Below are 22,767 nucleotides of genomic sequence, written 5' to 3' on the forward strand. Positions count from 1 at the left end.
TCAAATCTCTGCTCAACTATATTGATAAATTTTATTATGATAAGCTAGTTGATCCTGCATGAAAATTAAAGTAAAGTTTAGTGCTTTGTTAAATTAAAATATAATTTACTTACAAAGATTAATACAAAAAAAAAGCAAAATGAAGAAAAATTTGTTTGTTTATCCTAGATCGGAAAAATACTAATTGGATCCATTGAAATATGTTTTTATTTATTTATTACATTTTGGTTTCAACTGGTATTTATGGGTTTCTATTTGAGTTGTACAAGATGAAATTTTCATATACGAGTTATGAGAGTGGAAGCTCCCTTGGTTAACCTATCTCAATAAAGTCTATGGTTGGTTCGAAGAACGTCGCGAGATTGAGGCTATTGCAAATGATATAATTAGTAAATATATTCCTCCTTGTGTCAACATATTTTGTTATCTAGGAGGAATTATATTTACTTATATTTTAGTATAAGTAGCTATTTAAAAGAAAGAATAATTCGTACTAATTGGTCATATCTTTATGTACTGTATATTCATTGAAATCGTGTCAACATATTTTATTGTTTAGGAGGAATTACATTTAATTTTTAATACAAGTAGCCATTTGAAAGAAAGAATAATTCGTATTGATTAGTATCTTTATATATTATATACTCATTGAACTTTATAGTATCGGTTGTGCTATAGAAATAGAATTGGTCGAAGTTGATAAAATATAAAATGAAGGACCCAAAGGGCTTCCATTTATATTTTTGTCTATTTTTGTCATGTTGCATTTATAAATGGAATAAAATACATGAAAAAGTTTAGTGTTTTGTTTCCTTGAATTTCAAGAGGTTACATTTGTTTTCTATCACATTTTAATTTCTTTTTCTTTTAAGGTATTTAACTCACATACTGTCTTTGCATTTATGTGGTAGCAAAGGGGGGAAAAACGTATAAAAGAATTTTAAATTCTATTGTAATTTGATATATGAAATAGGAAGTGGACAAAGTATAATAAAAATCATTTAAAATTTGAATATTTTCTAATTCTTTTATACTTCATATAAAAGATGATTAAGGTTTCATTTGAATATATATAAAAGAGAAACAAATACTAAAGAGAAAATATACTAATTTTCTTGCACAAAGACGAGAAAAGTTTTGAAAAAAAAAAAAAAAAGGTATAGTCGATGATTTAATTTTTCTTTCCAACTTTTCCACTGAGGAGCAATTAAGTAAAATATCATTTTTGTGGTGCTGGAAATACTGAGACCATTTGTTGTGCAAACACAAAAAGCCTGATACCACCTGTTATTATGTAGTAGCAAGTTAGAAATGGGCAAGAAAATGAAAAATAAATGAAAAAAAAATCATATGAGAATACAAGATTTAACATAATTTAGCATTTACCTACATTTAGAGGGAGAAGGTAAACTAATTCACTATTATCAATTATTTATATTCAAAGGTGTAATTACAATTATAAAACTCTCATATTTTAGTTCTAATTACATAAAAAAAAGATTCATAATTTCAATCAAAACTCTTCCTATATTCCTTCTTAATTTCATAGGAATATTTCACACGAGGAAGAACCTATTTTCATAACAAATCTCATCATAGGACTATCTTATCTAACAAGAGAAGACTTCCTAAATATCCAAATAGGATATATCAAACTTAGAAAAACATAAAATTGAAATTTGAAACATTTTTAGACCATCTATTCTTTAACTCAATTTTCCAAACTTGTAAACATCTTCATATGTGTTTTTCCCAATATGCTAAATTGTTCTCCTTTATACACTGCCTAAGCTTTCCAATCAACCAATCCCCTATTTCAGGGACATCTCTGCATGGGCCTATCATTTATTGGTCGATCTGATTGGCAGCTCTTGCATCTCTTGCATCTCCATAGGGCCCCTTCATACAAGTTTACTGCTAGGAGTCCCTCTAATCAAATCAAGAATCAATAGAAGTCCTAATAGAAGTTGACTGACCTGACTCTTCGATAAAATTGACCTTCCATGTTCTACAAAATGAAAAATTAATGACATTCAACCAATGCTTGAACTTATCCTTAAGAACAACTTTAGTCAACATGTGCATTGGTCAAGAATCAATAGAAGTCCTAATAGAAGTTGATTGACCTGGCTCTTCGATAAAATTGACCTTCCATGTTCTACAAAATGAAAAATTAATGACATTCAACCAATGCTTGAACTTATCCTTAAGAACAACTTTAGTCAACATGTGCATTGGATTCTCATTTGACATAGCACCAAGACATTGATAACTATCATCCTTCCTAATTGCACCCCAAAAAAAATTAAAGATCTCCTATTCCAATAAATAATGAAAAAAAAATTAAAATCTTAAAATTGATGTCCTTACCCAATACGATGATTCTTTAGAGCAATAGAGAAAGATGCCTATATAAAGTTCTAATAGGGACATCAATTAGGAGGGATTTCATATTTAATGACATTTTTCTCAAATTTCATCTCGATGATTGGTCATGTAGTTGAATTTTTTTTCAATAACAATTTCATTTGTCCTTGATCTTTCTTTAACATATGTTTTTCATCGAATACATCTCTACTCACCACTTTTTTTTCTTTAATTGTTGGATCCCAAAGTCTATAGTCTTTAATCAATCCTTTTTTCAAACCCAAGGAATATATACCTTTTTTATTTTGGATTGAATTTTTTTTTCACCTATATATGAAGATAAGTGCAACAATCAAATATTTCAATAGATGAAAAGTCAATTGATTTACTTGACACTTCTTTTGGAATATTGAAAATAATTGTAAAACTTGACAACTAAGTAATTACATGATAAGTTATGTTGATAGCTTTAGCCCTTAAATTCTTAAGTAACCCAATGATTAATCTTAGCCACCTAGTCATTCCAATGGTGTTCTATTCATCTTTTCAACCACTCCATTTTGCTTTGTAATTTCTTTACATGTGATGTTAAGTTATATAAGAATTCTCGCAATACTTTGTGAACTTCTTGTTCTAATGCTCAAGTCCACTATCAAATCTAAAATATTTTATCTTCCTCCCTACTTAGTTTTCAACTTTTGTTTACCATCGATTAAATATCCTAAAAACCTCTTATTTATATTTCATGAAATACTCTCATAGTTTTATTAAATAATCACCAATGACAGACAAAATAATATATGCCACCAATGGAAGAAACTAAGCGTGTAAGATGCTAAATTACGGCCCACTCTGTATTATCCCTTTATTACAAAGATTCACAAAAGCCCTCTTGAGCGAACAACAAACTTTGGCACAAAACGCGCTAAGTAACTTGGGCGAAGCAACACACTCCAGTTGCCTTGATCTTGGGCATGTCGGTTAGGCGCCTTTATTTTCATACATAAATAATTCTTGACAATGGATATCTAGGCTCTCTCATTGATGAAGAACGTCGCAAAATGCAATACTTGGTATGAATTGTAGAATCTTGTGAATCATCAAGTCTTTAAATGCAAGTTGCTCCCAAAGCCATAAGGTCAAGCATATTTACCTTGGTGTCACACACTTGTTGCCTCTCTCCCTCCTAGAGCCTTGTACTAGAGGGGTGTAGAGCGAGGGTAGACATTGGCCTCCCGTGGATGCCCTCATCCGTGATTACCCGACGATGTATGCCACGACAAGTGATGGTTTCACAAACCCCTCCCCTTCTCGTGGAGCAACTTGGTGCATTATTGCCCATTAAAATGATTTTACAAACAATTTACATGTCAAACCAGTCTCTACAAGGGCTTGTATGGTACAAGTAGACAATTCCTAATTTAAGCATTTTAAAAACTATTAACAAATCTACTTTTGATTTACATTTCGCAACTTTAAGAACACTAGTTACACTTGTAGGCTTCTTTGATTTGTTTTTTTTTTTTTCTTCGTTTTTTAGGTCTTTTTCAAAATTTCATAAATTTTATGATATACCCCTTTTTGTGATAGTAGTAGTGATACTCTATGTCTTGCCTTAGGTTCTTGGAATTATTTCTATTCAATAATCTTCCTTTATAATGATCTCTTCCCTTTTTCCATGTAGTCCTTTCTTTATTGTTTTCCACCAAAAGTTTAATTCTTTTTGTCCTATGGTCTTTTCTTTAAATACTAACCAAAATTGCAAATCCAGTGTTGTAGTAGATCTGTATTTTCTATCATACATGAACCATAAAACTTTACACATAACTTGTTCAACAAGTTTCTCACCATGTACTAAAATCAAGCAATGTGCCCTTCATACTTCTTAAATAGTTGCAATGTACATTTGTTATTTAACAATGTTAGCTTTAATGAATGGAAGTGTCATGTGCTCAACACACGAGGGTAAATTTGTAATTTCATATATATATATATATATATATATATATATATATATATATATTGCAATTTTGTGAGTATTTTAAACCCACTTGTGGAATTAACTCTTTTCTTTTTTAAGTTATTTGATTAAGAGGACGAAATAGTCTCAAATTTGTAAATATAAACCTATATATATTTTAGCCTTAAAAAAAGATCAATTTTTAACAAAAATGTCTTTCATGTTTTCCAGTCAAAATAACACTTTCTTCTAAAATTTATATTAAAATAATCCAAATATTGAAGAGTATTTATGTTGGAAATGAGTTATTTTTCAAATTCAAACATGGAAGAAGTTATTTTTGCAAATTTGGGATTATTTCATCCATCTTAATAATTAAAAAACATAAAAATTCATTCTTTTTTTTTTTTTTGAAAATAAAAAATATAAGTAATTTTAACTTTTAAAGGATCATATTGAAAATATAATGATATTTAAATATTGATTAAAAATTTTGAGGTATTAAAAAATTTAAAATTTTTTATTTTATAAGGATATAAGGTGAGCCTTATATTTGTTGGATAAAATTTTTACTTTCTATATAGAAGCTCCTATTTTTATTTATTTTTATTTCTTTTTAAAAAAAACACTGAAGCTTATTTAAAAAAAAAAAAAAATCAAAAGCATATTCAAATAAAGTCAACTCTCAAATTTAAATTGGAAAATGTTCTAACATTATGTTAAAGAATTCTTGACGCTTAGGGGTTGAATCATCCTAACTCTGATTTTTATCTATGAAATCTATGATTAACTAGAGTCTCATGCACCCATGGGATTTGGGTCAAAATGGCATCTTTGATCATAAAATTTATACCTTTTAAGCCACTTTTGAAACTTATATTCAGTATGGCTTTTTTCTAGTAACGTGAGTGTCACATAATCCTTTCACAAAAATAAAGCCTCAATTGACAATTGAGATTTCAGTTTAAAAATAAAACCGCAATTGTTAATTGAGGCTTCAATTAAAAAATTAAGTCTTAGTTGACGATTGAGGTTTCTTTTTTTAGTTGAAACCTCAATTGGCAAGTAAGGTTTCGGGTTAAAAAATAAAGTCGTAATTGATAATTGAAGCCTTAATTGGCAATTGAGGCTTCAACTTAAATTAAATATATATATATATATTAGTGATATGACTCCTATGTGATAATAAAAGGATCATTTTACACATTAGTTTGACAAAGTGGTTAAATTTAATATTTTTCCCATCAAAAGGGTTGTTTTAACCCAAAACTCTGCACTCATGCGTACAATTTCTCTCTTTGCTAATCTTTTTATTTTGTAGTACAAATATGAATACTTTTTCTTTGCTAATCTTCTTGTTTTGTAGAATAGACAGGGGTGGTGAGTTTAACAAACTAATACCTTTTAAATTTCCTAATTTTCAAAATGATATGTTAGGTAAAACTCAACTTTTACTTGTTCACATATCCACATGTGATTTTTGAATAAAAAATTTGAGTTGAAGGCTAGATGGACCTGCATATCATTTGGAAAAAAAAAAAAAAAAAGGCTAACTCAAATTAAGACTTTTTGCTATAGACCAACTTTAACCTTATTCAAGTTTTTTTTTCTACATCGGAGAAAATAGGAGAAGAAATGCCTCAATCATTGTCTTTGAAGACTTAAGGTTGGTGCAAAATCAATTGGGGATGTTACACTCTAATATTGTTGAGTTAATTGAGAATAATGATGTAAAATGTATAGAGTAGACTTGCATGAAAATTAATAATAAAATAATTTAAAAGAGCGTTTTAAATTGATAATTTAAAAAGAAAATATTTCTTAAACTCTTAATAAATTTGAAAATAAATTAAATTGAGAATTTAAAAAGGAAACATTTTCTGACTCTCTTTGAATTTTTTTTAAAATTTATCTTTCCAAAATTCTTGAAGTTTCTTAAATTTATTTTTTTATTTTTAGTAAAATACATGCTTTAAATTGAGTCTTAAGTTCACTTAAAAACTCACACACAAAAGCTATGCATTATTACTCTTTGTGCCTAACCCAAAACTCTCAGAGCTAATTTGAATTTCATTATGAAGCTTGTGAGAAATATTCACATCCTTTCAAGTCACTTAAGAGTACGATGGTGTTGCATTGTAGATATGAGATTAGTGTAGGTTGGTAGATAAATTTGTGTTTCTATTCTTGATTCAGTGGGTTGGAGTTCTAGAGTCTTTGGCCTTATGTCTTTTACATCTGTTAACTCAAGATTTTATCAGTCCCTTTTCACGTAAATTGTTTCTCGATGTGGCTGAAATCTTACCTTGATTAATAAGTTTCAATTTAAGTAAAAAAAAATTATAAAAAATAAAAATTCATAAACTTTGGACAAAATTTAAGAAAACTGTTAAGCATTCTTTGTGATAACCTTCAATGCTATTTGGTAGCTATGTGTAAGCATTCTTCTCCTCCAATGGCAGCATAAAGAATTCTTAAACATCCTTCTTCATTTTCTCGATTACTTCTTCTGCTACCCCATGGTTTAGTAACTGTTTCATTGCAGCATATTCAAATAAAAATGAAATGCTTTTCAATCAAGTAAAATTTCTTTCTATTTTTCACCAAATGACAATCCAAATGGTTTGGAAATTGAGTTGACATGATTTGAACACCAACAAAATCTATTCCATTATAATGTTATGATATCGTGAGGTTAAAATATTTAAGCAAATTAAGTGGTTTTGGGAATGGAACAATTTTGGAAAAGCGCTACCAAATAATAATAAAGACATTTAGCATGGAAAACCCGAACTCATTCCAGTATTTATGGCATCTATACCCTATAATCCAAACCTACAAGCCATGTTTGGTTCTCGAAAATTATTAAGGAAAGAAAAAAAAATGTTAAAGAAAATGATTTTCTTATATGTGGTTTACACAATAGAAAATACAAAAGAAAGTCAAATATAATTAAAATTCTTAAAAAAAAAAGATATATTTTTTAATTATTTGATATTTATATCAAATGATGAACTAATTATACAATAGAAACTATCTAAAAATAATTCAAGTTGTATGCAGGTCAAAGGTATTACCTACATTATTAAAAGATAATACTTAAATTGTCAAATATAATATATTTAACCAAAAAAATGCATGAAATGATAATTATTTTTAGATGGATGCTTAAAATTTGTATTTTATAAACTTGAGTTCCTATTTTATGATTTTTTTTTTCATACGAATGTATCGAAATATACTTTTCCCAATCTATTTTATAAAGAAAATCAAATTCCTTGTTTTTATTTATTTTAATCGTATTGCTAAAAAATCTATCCTTTTTAGCTAATTAATATAAATATGTCTTGTACAGTTTCATTTAATTAATCAAAATAAAGAATAATAATAATTGAACCTTAAAATGAAAAATAAATTAAGATAATAGTTGCAACTTGAAAAAATAAAATAAAATAAAAACTATATGATTGTTAAATAGATTTAGAAAAAGATTTTATTTATTATTAATTTTTCTTGAAATCTTAATATATTAATTATCATGAGTACTTAATTGTCCTTTTTAAAAAAACACTCTTAAGGGTATTTTGAGCATTTTCGACTCACAAAATGGGTTTATATCCTCCACAACAATCTACAAACCTTCTCTACCTTTTTAGATCAATTATGCAAAATTTGTACCCTTTAGTCATTATCAACCCCGTCTACTCCTTAAATATAATTGTTCCCTATATTTTCATAATAAAGGATTCCTCAGATAATTAAACTTTAAATCTAGTCATACATAAATAATTCTTATGTCATTCCTTTAACATTTTTTTTTCCTTCTTTTAATTTATTTAATTGTCATAGGGTGGTGTATATTGACAAATGGATTTGGAAGTCAAATTTCAAAGATGCCTACTTGAATTATTGTCCAAATCTTCATCATGATTTTTAAATTTTAAATATATTAGTTTCCCTTACTTTAATTATTTTTTAACCTCCAAGTGGATGTTAAGATACGTCATATGTGGAGCGTAATTATTATTATGATGGTATTCATCCTAATGCAAATTCTAGTAGATTAATGAAATTTTGTAAGGTTATTTTAAGTTGAGGCATTTCAAAGATTTTACACATGTAAATCTATAAAAATATATATAAATCTTATTTTAATTTAGTTGATAGATTAATTAATTTTAATTTTAAATTTTTATAAATCTTTGCTAAATATATTTTAAAAATAATATTTTTAAAACATAATCTTTGAATTAAAACTTTATATTTCCATGAAATCAGATAACATAAAACTAATTTTATTTTTTACAAAAATTTAAACTCTTTACAAAAAATTTCATCCCATAGAACCTTAAGACTATAAAATCTTCAATCAATCTCCTCGTCACCAAACAATTCTTCAATCTCTCCATTCTCAATCCTCCATATAAAATGATTCAAAATTGTATAAATTTATGATATATATAAATTTCATTTTAATTTAGTTGTTAAATGAATTAAAATTTATTTTTAATTTTTAATCTCATTTAAACAATACATTCTTAAAAGATAAGACTGGTTGTTATAATTTTTTTTGTTAGTGTTAGATATGGTACATTAAATTTTAATTCTTAACTAATAAAATAATATTGTAAAAAAAATTGAAAGTCTTGTGCATAAGATTCTAAACCTTTAAGCTATGTTTGGTTCTTGGAAAATTTGAGGGAAAATGAGAAGGAAAGAAAATAGAAAGAAAAAGTAGAAGAAAAGAAAAAATGAAGGAAAATAAGAAATAAGTTTAAATTTAATAAATTATTTTTATACATTTCTTCAAACTCGTTTTACTTATTTTTTCTAAATTATAAAAAGATTAAATACTTTTAAAATATATAAATTTCAAATTAATTTTAATTATATTTGATTTTTTATATATATATTTTCTATAGTGAAACCAAATATGAAAAAATTATTTTCCTTAATTATTTTTTTTCTTTTCCTAGTATTTTTTTATAACAAAAAATAACCTTAAAATTTGGTGTTATTGTTATTATTATTATGGTGATTTAGAGGTATGGAATAGCAACGAAAAATCCTACTAGTTTTCTTTGTTGCTTTCGCTCCATCCACCTTACAAGACAATGTTTGACATCACCTTTTTTGCTTTTCTTTCGTTTTCTCATCACTCAATTATGGTGTCTGGCAAATAATGTGGACATCTGGGTTGTCCACCATCAATGATTCCTTCAAGTCTTCTGTATTTTGGTAATTCAAAATCAGTCATTTGAGGTATGAAATAGCAACAAAAAATCTTGTTAGTTTGCTTTGTTGCTTTCACTCCATCCACCTTACAAGACCATGTTTGGCATCACGTTTTTTTTCCTTTCCTTTGCTTTTCTTTCATTTTCTCATCACTTGATTATGGTGTTTGAAAAATAATGTGGACATCTGGGTCATCCACCGTTAATGATTCCTTCAGGTCTTCTGTATTTTGGTAATTCAAAATCAATCCTTTGAGGTATGGAATAGCAACAAAAAATCCTGCTAGTTTGCTTTGTTGCTTTCGCTCCACCCACCTCACAAGACCATGTTTGTCATCACCTTTTTTTGTTTTTCCTTTGCTTTTCTTTCGTTTTCACATCACTCAAATATGGTGTCTGGCAAATAATGTAGACATCTTGGTCCACCACCATTAATGATTCCTTCAAGTCTTCTATATTTTGGTAATTCAAAATTAGTCCTTTGGGTATGTGTTAGCCCAATGATTCTTCTAATCATGTTTTGATGATAACAAATCATGGTTAAGTTACTAATTGATTTGAATTATAAAGAATTTCAGGTGTTAATTTGGAAATTCATTAAAGGACCTAATGAATGCAAGATTAAGACTTTTGAAAGACCTTTTAATCATAAGAAACATACGTAAGACGAATGCATGGGTGTACTTAGGATATTCATATCATTTCATACATCTTTAAAACTCGGTTTATGCATTAAAGTTACATTTCCATCCAAATCTGAGTTCTATCAAATGAACCTTAGGCAAAACATTCAAAATTGGCATATTATTTTATCTAAAGTCCTTGCCTAAGTGCTAGAAGCAAAAAGACCAGAAAAAGATAGGTTTTCGAACTAAAAATGGTGAACTAGTCGAGGCACTGGTCAACCGGCTCAATCGGCTAGGTACCGGTCTACCGATTACTCCTTCTAAGTCAAGAGATGCAAAAAACATTATCTCTCTTCCAGTAGCCTTTCTTTCCTGGTTTATGGATTTGCCTTCCCGGTTAAGGTTTGGTCGAGGGTAACGGTCACCTGCCAAGCATTTAATGTTTCAACGGCTAGTGAACCAGTCAACCCCCAGCTCGACTAGTCGAGATTGCTTTTTGGATTTTTAGCTCCTGAGGTTAGAAACTTATAAATTGAGAGCTCTACCTCATTTATGAGCAAGAGAACACTTGCATTTATTTGTTTACCTACTTATTATTGTCATAAAAGCTCTCATTATTTTCTTAGTGCATTAAACTTCCATTTGCATATTCTTTAGTGCACCTTAGTGATTCATCCTAGCCTTGAGTTGTATTTGAGTCATTGTTGAGCTAGGTTGAGAGATTCAAACTTGTTAATTGAGTGTTAAAACATTCAAGTGAGTAAAGACTTGAAGAGATTGTATAAGAATCCATTGGAGCTGGAATCCAAGTGTAAAAAGTGATTAGAAGCTTGGTTGAAACTTCAAGTATAAGTGGAACCCTCACTCAGGTAGGAGCTTGAGGAGAGTGGATGTAAGCACGGAAGTGTCGAACCACTATAAATTTGAGTTTACTTTCTATAACCTTACCTCTTTATATTTGTACTTCTTGTGCTTCATTTTATTGTGTTTAAAAAGACATTTTTTAACTTCTATTCACCTAGAGTAGCCCTTTATTTTCTCAGTATGGAATAACAACAAAAAATCCTACTAGTTTGTTTTGTTGTTTTCGCTCCACCCACCTCATAACACCATGTTTGGCATCACTTTTTTGTTTTTTCTTAACTTTTTTTTTTCATTTTCTCATCACTCAATTATGGTGTTTGGCAAATAATGTGGACATCGGGGTCCACCACCATCAATGATTCCTTCAAGTATTTTGTATTTTGATAATTCAAAATCAATCCTTTAAGGTATGGAATACCAACGAAAAGTCTTGCTAGTTTACTTTGTTGCTTTCACTCCAGCCACCTTACATGACCATGTTTGGCATCACCTTTTTTGTTTTTCATTTTTTTTTTTTCATTTTCTCATCACTCAATTATGGTGTTTGGCAAATAATGTGAACATCTTGGTCCACCACCATCAATGATTCCTTCATGTCTTCTATATTTTGGTAATTCAAAATTAGTCCTTTGAGATATGGAATAGCAATGAAAAATCCTACTAGTTTGTTTTGTTGCTTTTGCTCCACCCACCTTACAAGACCATGTTTGGCATCACCTTTTTTGCTTTTTCTTTTGTTTTCTCATCACTCAATTATGGTGTTTGGCAAATAATGTGGACATCTGGTCACCACCATCAATGATTCCTTTAAGTCTTTTGTATTTTGGTAATTCAAAATTTGTCCTTTGAGGTATGTAATAGCAATGAAAAATCCTGCTAGTTTCCTTTGTTGCTTTCGCTCCACCCACCTTATAAGACCATGTTTGGCATCACCTTTTTTGTTTTTTATTTGCTTTTCTTTCATTTCCTCATCACTCAATTATGGTGTCTGACAAATAATGTGGACATCTGAATCATCCACCATCAATGATTCCTTCAGCTCTTTTGCATTTTGGTAATCCAAAATTAGTCTTTCGTATTTTGGTGGTATCGTGGTAATACAAACCGATAGTTGAATTCCTATTAGAAAGAATATTTAACTATTAAATCACAAGTGTGTCTGAATTATTATAGGTGGAAGTATTTTTTAAAGAAATGTTTTTGGAAGATGTTTTTTTTTAAGGAAATATTGTAAATATTTTTTTAACATTTTAAAAATATATTTTAATTTTTTTAAAAGTCTAATTTTTATTTAAATATATATTTTATATTAATAGTGCTTTAATTAAAAAAAATGGGCATGTGTGAACTCTCGGTTGAAAAGTCAACACTGCACATTTGGCTTTTAGGTTCAGTGAATTTAAGTGCATTACTGCAACACATTTGTCTTTCTTTGGATCTTTTTATTTTTATTTATTTATTTTTATTGTGTATTATTCCGGTTGTCAAAATAATGAAAAAACAAGTTTTTGAAAATTATTTTATGATATTTTATAAAACGAGCTTGAGAAGATAGAGTATTCTTAACTAATTTTTTATATTTTAAAAATAATTTTTACCTAGATTATTTTATTTTTTACATTTATATAATTACTTTTACAATAATTTTTTTAAAACAAGTAAAAGTAACTAAAAGGGTATCATCTAAAAATGCCTTATTTTTTATTTTTAAAAACAAAAATTATGTTTTATTTTCTAATTATTAAATATATTTTCCTTTTTCTTTTTTTAAGAATAAAAGACCATTTTAAAAAAATAATAATAAAAAATGGCCTTAATTACCACTAGGTGAGTTAGGGATGGCAATGGGCAGCATTGGGATAGGTCGGTCCCATCCTAATCCTGTCACGTTTAACTTTTTTTTTAAATTTTAAAATTATTTTAATTATTTTAATTATATTAAAATAAATATATTTTATAAATAATAAAATTCTTATATTTTTATAATTTATTTTATTAAAAAAAATATTTTTGTTATTATTATATTATAAACTTTTTTTGAATCAAATAATAATAACCATAATATTCAAAATTTTAATATGTCTTATGCATATACCATTGTTTACTTGAAAATACTAATAAATTTTAATAATTATTATTATTATTATTATTATTATAAACAATAAAAGTAAGGATACTAATTAATTATTAAAAAATAATATTAGTATAAATATTATTAATAACAAATTTTATAATAAATTCTATTAATAATAAATTTTATAATATTAGGAATGATAATGTTATAAACAAATATTTGTGTGTATACGTCTACTAATAATAATACTACAAGAAGAAAGAAGAAAGAAGAAATGCGTAGATGAAAAAGAAAAATACCGAATGTTGTTGTTGCTTTTGCTTTCCGTTGGGAAAGCACCATCCATCTCCCACTTGCTTTTCCTGTTCTTTTTCTCACCACTCAATTATGGTGTTTGACAAATATCTGGCAGCTGGGTCCACCACCAATAATGATTCCTTCAAGCATTCTGCAGTGTGGTAATCCAAACCCAGTCTTTTGCACTTTGGTGGTATCGCGGTAACAGAAACCAATCCTCTGAATTCCTATTGCAAAGCAACAGTCGACACAGATATGGCGGACGCCCTCCTCTCAGCTTCGCTTCAAGTTCTATTCCAAAGGTTGGCTTCTCCAGAGCTCATAAACTTCATTCGGCGACGGAACCTTAGCGATGAACTCCTCAACGAGTTGAAGAGGAAACTCGTGGTTGTTCTCAATGTGCTCGATGATGCGGAGGTGAAGCAATTTTCCAACCCAAATGTCAAAGAGTGGCTCGTCCATGTCAAGGATGCTGTGTATGATGCGGAAGACCTGTTGGACGAGATCGCTACCGACGCTTTGCGTTGCAAGATGGAAGCTGCTGACTCCCAAACCGGCGGAACTCTTAAGGCGTGGAAATGGAACAAGTTCTCTGCTTCTGTGAAGGCCCCATTTGCTATCAAAAGCATGGAGTCCAGGGTCAGGGGCATGATTGATCTACTGGAAAAAATCGGAGGAGAAATTGTTCGGTTGGGGCTAGCAGGATCACGGTCACCAACACCAAGATTACCAACGTCCACTTCTTTGGAGGATGACTCCATTGTTCTCGGCAGGGATGAAATTCAGAAGGAGATGGTGAAGTGGTTGCTTTCTGACAATACAACAGGCGGCAAAATGGGGGTGATGTCCATAGTGGGCATGGGCGGCAGCGGCAAGACCACGCTTGCTCGGCACCTCTATAACGATGAGGAAGTGAAGAAACACTTCGACTTGCAAGTATGGGTCTGTGTTTCCACTGAGTTTCTCCTTATCAAGGTCACTAAAACAATTCTATACGAAATCGGTTCTAAAACTGATGATTTTGACAGCCTAAATAAGCTTCAGCTTCAACTCAAAGAGCAACTTAGTAACAAGAAATTTCTGCTTGTTCTTGATGACGTCTGGAATTTGAAGCCTCGTGATGAAGGTTACATGGAGCTTAGTGATCGTGAAGGTTGGGAACGTCTACGAACTCCACTCCTCGCTGCAGCAGAGGGAAGCAAGATTGTTGTGACCAGTCGTGATAAATCTGTTGCAGAAGCCATGAAAGCGGCCCCTACTCATGATCTTGGGAAATTAAGCTCTGAAGATAGTTGGTCCCTGTTTAAAAAGCATGCATTTGGAGATAGAGACCCCAACGCATTCCTTGAGCTTAAACCCATAGGCAGACAGATTGTGGACAAGTGCCAAGGATTGCCTTTGGCTGTGAAAGTACTCGGCCGTCTCTTGTATTCGGAGGCCGACAAAGGGGAATGGAACGTTGTGTTGAACAGTGACATATGGCGGCAGAGTGGCTCCGAAATTCTTCCATCTTTGAGATTAAGCTACCATCATCTTTCTCTACCTCTGAAGCATTGTTTTGCTTATTGTTCTATTTTTCCCCAGGACCACCAATTCAACAAAGAGAAGCTGATTTTATTATGGATGGCAGAAGGTCTTTTACATCCACAAGAAAACGAAGGAAGGAGAATGGAAGAGATAGGTGAGTCATATTTTAATGAACTTCTCGCCAAGTCATTCTTTCAAAAATCTATTGGAACAAAAGGATCATGCTTTGTAATGCATGATCTAATACACGAATTGGCTCAACACGTGTCTGGAGATTTTTGTGCTCGAGTGGAAGAGGATGATAAGTTACTGAAAGTATCTGAGAAGGCTCACCACTTTTTGTACTTTAAAAGTGATTATGAGAGGCTTGTTGCATTTAAGAATTTTGAGGCTATCACTAAAGCTAAATCTATTCGAACATTCTTAGGAGTGAAGCAAATGGAAGACTATCCGATATATAATTTGAGTAAAAGAGTTTTGCAAGATATATTACCAAAAATGTGGTGTTTACGTGTGTTATCATTATGTGCATATACAATAACTGATTTGCCTAAATCGATAGGTAATTTAAAACATTTGCGTTACTTGGATTTGTCTGTCACGAGGATTAAAAAATTACCTAAATCAGTATGTTGTTTATGCAATTTACAAACGATGATGCTGAGAAATTGTTCAGAACTTGATGAATTGCCTTCAAAGATGGGAAAATTGATTAATTTGCGCTATCTTGATATTGATGGATGTCGTTCATTGAGAGCAATGTCAAGTCATGGAATTGGTCAATTAAAAAATTTACAAAGGTTGACTCGATTTATTGTGGGCCAAAACAATGGATTAAGAATTGGAGAATTGGGGGAGCTATCAGAGCTTCGAGGAAAACTTTATATTTCAAACATGGAGAATGTGGTGAGTGTTAATGATGCATCAAGAGCTAATATGCAGGATAAAAGTTATCTTGATGAGTTGATCTTTGATTGGCGTTACATGTGTACCAATGGTGTTACACAAAGTGGTGCAACAACGCATGATATACTCAACAAGTTACAACCTCATCCAAATTTAAAACAACTCTCCATCACAAACTATCCTGGTGAAGGATTTCCAAATTGGCTTGGAGATCCTTCAGTGTTGAATCTCGTGTCCCTTGAGCTTCGGGGTTGTGGCAATTGCTCAACATTGCCACCACTTGGACAGCTAACCCAACTTAAATATCTGCAAATCTCAAGGATGAATGGAGTAGAGTGTGTGGGTGATGAGTTCTATGGGAATGCTTCCTTTCAATTCCTAGAAACACTATCATTTGAGGATATGCAGAACTGGGAGAAATGGTTATGTTGTGGAGAATTCCCTCATCTTCAAAAGCTTTTTATACGAAGGTGTCCCAAACTCATTGGGAAATTACCAGAACAGCTTCTTTCATTGGTGGAACTTCAAATTCATGAATGTCCGCAACTGCTTATGGCTTCACTCACAGTTCCTGCAATTCGTCAATTGAGGATGGTGGATTTTGGTAAACTGCAGTTGCAAATGGCAGGTTGTGACTTCACAGCTCTTCAAACTTCAGAAATTGAAATTTTAGATGTGTCTCAGTGGAGTCAACTTCCAATGGCACCACACCAGCTGTCAATTAGAAAATGTGATTATGTGGAGTCTCTGCTAGAGGAGGAAATCTCGCAAACCAACATACATGATCTGAAAATCTATGATTGTAGTTTTTCTAGATCCCTGCACAAAGTTGGTTTACCCACTACACTGAAATCACTATTCATCTCTGACTGCTCGAAATTAGCGTTTCTCCTACCTGAGTTGTTCAGATGCCATCTCCCAGTCCTTGAAAGTCTAGAAATCAAAGATGGTGTTATCGATGATTCTCTCTCGTTATCCTTCTCATTAGGCATCTTCCCAAAGTTGACTAATTTCACAATCCTTGATCTTAAGGGGCTTGAGAAGCTCTCCATTTTGGTTTCAGAGGGTGATCCCACATCTTTATGTTCCCTGTCTCTAGATGGTTGCCCTGATCTTGAATCTATCGAATTGCACGCTCTCAACTTGGAGTCTTGTAAGATTTATAGGTGCTCCAAGCTCAGGTCGTTGAATTTATGGGATTGTCCAGAATTGTTGTTTCAGAGAGAGGGTTTGCCTTCCAACCTACGTGAACTTGAAATTAAGAAGTGCAACCAACTCACACCCCAGGTGGAGTGGGGTTTGCAAAGGCTGACCTCTCTTACTCATTTCACAATCACCGGTGGATGTGAAGACATTGAATTATTTCCCAAGGAGTGTTTGCTGCCCTCTTCTCTGACTTCTCTTCAAATTGTAGAGCTTTCGAATCTCAAGTCTCTTGACAGCAGGGGTCTTCAACAACTCACCTCTCTTCTACAATTAAAGATCAGAAACTGCCCAGAGCTCCAGTTCTCGACAGGATCGGTTCTTCAACACCTTATCTCTCTAAAACGATTAGAAATTGATGGATGCTCGAGGCTCCAATCATTGACAGAAGTGGGTCTTCAGCACCTCACCTCTCTTGAAATGTTGTCGATCGAAAACTGCCCAATGCTCCAATCCTTGACAGAAGTGGGTCTTCAACACCTCACCTCTCTTGAATGTTTGTGGATCGATAACTGCCCAATGCTCCAATCCTTGACAAAAGTGGGTCTTCAACACCTCACCTCTCTTAAAACATTAGGGATCTGTAAGTGTCGTAAGCTCAAATACTTGACAAAAGAGAGACTTCCAGACTCCCTCTCTTATCTGTTCATCTACAAATGTCCTTTACTGAAAAAACGGTGTCAATTTGAGAAAGGGGAAGAATGGCGTTATATAGCTCACATTCCAAAAATAGTGATCAATTTTGTGCTATATTAATCAAAGTGCCACTCCGCCAATATAGAGTCAGGTAATTCTTTTGAGCTTGAACTTTTCTTTCAAGTTCCAATTCATTCGCTAGTCCTGTTTATTTGATTTAAGATTTTCTTTTTCATGCTCTGTTTTGATTTGGTGGTTTGCAAGAATTAAATGAACCATTTATAACTATTGAAAAATTAAGAAAAAAAATAACATAAGACCATGGATATTTTGTTTGTTTTTTTTCTAGGATTTTTTTTTTTTAAATTTGTTATATACAGGGCACAGAACAACTCTAGGGCATATTTTAGTTAGCTGCTTCATTAGCAAGTCATTCAAATTGCTTTGTTTTTTTCTTGCTTCAATATATCAAATTTTATGGACAACTTTAATGACTTGAATTTCAATGCTTTTAAATAATTTTATTCACAATTTCATGTGTTTGATTAAACTCATTTAATTGAAATTAAACACGTTTAAATTATCGATTTGACAACATCTAAAACATTTTTGGTTCCTCATAAGTGTTAAATAAATTTCTCTTAGATTTTTGTTTTTCCCTCAATTTTCCGATAAACAATCAAACAAGAGAAAAAGTTTACAATTTTTTTCCCTACTTTCCCGTAAATTTTCTGAGAACCAAAATAGTTTTATAATTTCTAATTTTAAAAAATTATCAAATCAAACTAATCGTCATTTTTTGTGTTTTTTGTCTTTTCATTTCAGTGATCATTGTAAGTAATCAGGATGAGCATAAAAGATTTCTTATGATAAACAAAGTTTCGATTATGACCATGGAAGAAACATGTAAGGTAAACAACAATAATTTTATGCCAGTGTTTTTTAGATATGAGATCATTTAGAATTCATGTGAAGTATTTTATGATACTTGAGTTAGTCAAATTTTTTAGATGTTTGAACTCTCCTTTGGTTCAGCAGCTTGCAGTGATTGGGCGTCCATGTAAAATGTGCTCTAACCAAGTGGACTTCTGCAAAAGGTAAGCAATAGGCATAAATCTCTTCTTGAGACAGTTGATGCACTTATTTTTGTCTCAATTTTGATGATATTTTCTTCATGTTTTGACTTTTGCAAGGAAGTGGAATATGAAGAAAGATAGATTGTTCAGATTTTCCCTGTAGAGGAAGGAAGATTCCTGGGTGCTCAACACTGGATGCTCATTGCTCTGTTCAAGAAGACTAAGAAACTCAGAGGTATAAGGTTCATCTCCCTATAATTATCTCTAAAATTTTTTATTATTTCATTTATACATTAATCAATTGAAGAGATTCGGATCCTCTTCTGTTAAATATCTACTTGTGTGGGATTTTTGATTTCAGGATCAGTTTCAGCCATGTCAAAAGCAAAAGGAAAAGCTGAAGCTGAAGATATCATGTATAAAAACAGAGTAATTTCCATTGAAACTAGTCCAAATGATGGTACTCTTTGTCACCCAGCTTCTTCAGAAATTGCTGCTTGGCCCATGGCAAGGTTAACAATCCCCTCAACTGTGAAACAGTTTTTGATGAGGTTGGCTAAATAATCAAATTCCACCAGTTCACTATGATTTATACTGTAACATGATCATACGTATAAACCCTAAAGTTCTTATATAAATGCTGAGAATCTTCTATTGGGCCCTAATGGATTATGGAAGTTGTGTAATTTTGGAAGCACCTCCACCAATCATAAGCACTTTAAGAAGCCTGAAGAAATGGGCATTGAAGAAGACAATATCAGAAAGTACAGTACACCTGCACATACAGCTCCCGAGGTTGAATGGAAAACTATGTTTTTTGATAATTTAGTGCTGACATTTGGTTGAAAAAATGTTGACTCCCAGTTTCTTCCTTTTCCTGTCCTAGATGTGGGGATTTGTTTAGGAGGAAACTTATAAATGAGAAAGTAGACATTTGGGTAAGTCAATTGTACTTTATTTTTCTTCAATAAGTCTGGGGTATAATTTGCCTCTTGTGAAGTTTCCTGTGCTTTTCAATACAACCAAAACCTGAAGTTTACCTTTTTGTACCCATTCATGTGTCTGATAGGTTTTCTTCTCATAACAGCACAGAGAAAAGATTGAAGCAACAGACTGGGAACTCCAGCAAAGAAAATCCGTTTCCCCTGGCCCAGACTCTAATCTTTGGCAGGCTTTCTCTGAGGCAGGTGCCCAGACAACAATAGCAAGTCTGTTAGGACCCGAAATGGCCATCACAACAAACCAGCCACAGAAGGAACTTCTGGCCCTGAAACTTGGGGTTTTGGAACAGAGAGTTTTACAGCCACCCCTGCTGCCGGCTCTAATATTTCCAGACCCTCCATTGGAGGCAATAATGCCCAGCTGTTTGTTGACTCAAAGAAGATTGAGGGCAAGCTGGCTACTCAACCTGCTGAATGGGCTGGTTTCTAACTTATTTGGTGAGGCTTATATCATCCTGGGCACTTCTGGCAATAAGAGATGGGAATAGATAAAAAGGCAAAACAAAAAGGGATTCATGGCTTTCTGGGCATGATTATGCTTGTAAGTATTGAGTGTTTGCCTTATGCAATAGAATAAAACATCTGCATATGTTCCCTGGTTTCCATGGACTACTTACAAACTTGTACTGTTCTGAATTCCTTGATTTTCAGGTCGGAAAAATAATAATTTCTTTTAATATTGTCCTGTCTGTGACCTTATCCTTCTATTTTGCCATCTATTTTTGTTTAATCCATGAAAATCTTGTATCATATTTCATTTTTATTTGTAAATATCCAAAGGTATTTCCTTTTCCTTTTCCTTACTGATTGATAGTTGTTGACTTGTTGATTATCCTGAGATTCATGTTTGCCTCCCTTCACACAGCTATGATTTCAAAGTCATTAAATGTGCCAATCCCCGTTGACCTCAATCAGAGCTTAAGGAGTGTGTTAGATTGTTACCATTGATCACCTCAGTCCAAAAGGCATTCCATTCAGGGAAGAGGAAATAGAAGAAAATGGCAGCTCTTGATGTATTTTGATTTTGATCAAGGCTTTCTTGATGTATACTCTGATGTTTTGCTCAAACTAATCCTGATGATTTTCTTAACTGGAAAGGTGACTTTTCCCAGTGGAGGAATTGGAGGAAGGGGAGATTCCTGGGTGCTGAACTATTGATGTTCATTGCTCTGTTCAAGAAGAACAAGAAACTGTGAGTAGAAGGTTCATCACTTTAGAATTATCTCCTGAACATTCTGAAATATAATTTACTCATCCAGGTTGAGCTCTAAAATTATGGTAATGGTTAGAAAGCAAAGCCCTCTTCCAGAATTTATGGTCTTGTCATTTTGTCTTCTCTCCAGTGTTGAAACTTTCCCAGTCTTCCAGAATTTTGTTGTTACTCCAAACAATGAATAGGATTCATTTATACATTTAATCGATTGAAGAGATTTGGATTATACAAAATGGGAATGAAGTTATACATAGAAACCCCTAGAGTTCTTGTATAAATGCTATAACAAACACCACTGAAAATGCAGAATGATCCATTTCTGTTCCTTATCATTTAGTTTGAAGGAAACATTGATGAATCCCTTGCTTTGCAGATTGAACCCCGGCATTGAGCTGATGCTTCATAACGTGTTATTATAAGAGACATAGGCTGCCCGAGTTGTCTGAATATACCCCATAGTCCCTCTGATGCCTGTGAGTGTTCTAGTCTGGTTGCTTATCAGAAGCTTTCCCAGTCCAAGTTTGCAACTTTGGCTGTAGAAGAATCATCCAAGAGTTATGTTCTGAGGGCTTTATGTCACAATGGATGATCTGTTTACTGCATTCTTCATGTAGGTACACAAGTCCTTGGGCGCCTCCAGAAAGGAAGCTTGATAAAGAGCCATTGTGCATAAAAAAAAAAAACACCAGTAGTCAGTGTTCACCCTCACGACAGTAACGCAGCTAGTGTCCGTGATTCTTATGGTGAGTTGGCCTATCACATTCACTTCTGCTTTGAATTCTTTCTCATCTTCTCCCACCACCTTCTCCAACTTCTTTTCAGCAACAGAATTTCCAGAACCTGATGGTAATATCCCTTTATAGACAGTGCCAAAGGCTTCTACCATCGCTTGTACTCAGGATTCTGTGATAAAGCTGCAGATTTTTGAGGATCAAGCAGTAGAAAACTAGAGAAATTGCAGCCAGAGAAATGAAGAAGAAGAACACAGAGGGGCCTAAGAGGACTGAGAGTATTAGAATTGCTTTATTTTGGTTGCCTCTGCCTGAAGTTAGTTCACTGGACTTCAATATCTTGATTAGAGCACTTCTGGAAACAGCAGTTTGATCCAACCTCCCATTTGAAAGAGGTAGTCTTTTCCTCCAACAGCTTCCAGTTCCATTTGGAAACCTCAGGTCCTCAAAAATAGCAACTCAACAGTAGGCTCCAACACCAATCCCTGGGTTGGCAATATGGTATTAGTCGGGTGCTTGAAGCTCTCCCATACACTGGTATACAATTTCCATCTCCAAGCATGGCACCATGCACTGGTTCGCTGCTCACATTACCAGCCTCTAGAGAACAAGCTGTCTATTGGTGGTAAGCCCAACTTTTGATCCTCTTGGCACCGGTTAACTTCCATTTGCAGTCCAGATAGCAAGAAGGAATAGGTCCTCTTCACTTGGAGAGGGTCGGAATCCAAATGCAAAATCACCAGAAAGGCAAAGCCCATGTGGAGTTTTCATCAATGGCATAGAGAGATGAACCCAAGCTTATATTACTATAAGCTTGACTGATGAGTAACAAGTAGAGGTAGAGAGACAATGTATGTAAGTTTTATGTGAATAATTGGTCGCCCGACTGCTTTTCTCTGCATGTTGATTAAGTTGAAAGAGACTAGCGAATATTATTTTCTTCAATAATGAACATTCTCCTGTAATTGAATAGTGTGAAAGCAATTTTTTTTCTTCTTCAACAAATGAATATTGAGAGCATAGAATTACAGTAAGTGACAGCTGATAAGATT

General features: G+C 32.4%; 1 protein-coding gene and 1 pseudogene across 31 annotated transcripts in view; both read left to right on the forward strand.

Moving 5' to 3' along the window:
• The first annotated feature begins 3,376 nt into the window (after positions 1 to 3,376).
• Positions 3,377 to 3,530, forward strand: LOC132255012 (5.8S ribosomal RNA; annotated as a pseudogene).
• Positions 3,531 to 13,503: 9,973 nt separating this feature from the next.
• The window catches only part of LOC100254420 (putative disease resistance RPP13-like protein 1), a 33,979-nt gene continuing 24,715 nt past the window's right edge, over positions 13,504 to 22,767 (forward strand). For 7 of the 31 annotated variants that reach the window (XM_019217628.2, XM_059741673.1, XM_059741674.1 and 4 more), the window contains exons 1-2: positions 13,504 to 17,845; positions 19,858 to 20,312. In XM_019217628.2, the coding sequence (XP_019073173.1) occupies positions 13,678 to 17,814 (4,137 nt within the window). In that variant the 5' untranslated portion in view covers positions 13,504 to 13,677 and the 3' untranslated portion in view covers positions 17,815 to 17,845; positions 19,858 to 20,312. Of the gene's footprint in view, positions 17,846 to 18,519; positions 18,606 to 18,729; positions 18,792 to 18,887; positions 19,006 to 19,131; positions 19,566 to 19,656; positions 19,709 to 19,839; positions 20,552 to 20,636; positions 20,964 to 21,357; positions 21,458 to 21,598; positions 21,728 to 21,806; positions 22,750 to 22,767 lie in introns of those variants that run through there. The other 24 variants (XM_010647199.3, XM_059741677.1, XM_059741676.1 and 21 more) reach the window with 24 other exon arrangements.

The sequence above is a fragment of the Vitis vinifera genome, chromosome 13 (assembly GCF_030704535.1).
Source record: "Vitis vinifera cultivar Pinot Noir 40024 chromosome 13, ASM3070453v1".
Lineage (NCBI taxonomy): Eukaryota > Viridiplantae > Streptophyta > Magnoliopsida > Vitales > Vitaceae > Vitis > Vitis vinifera.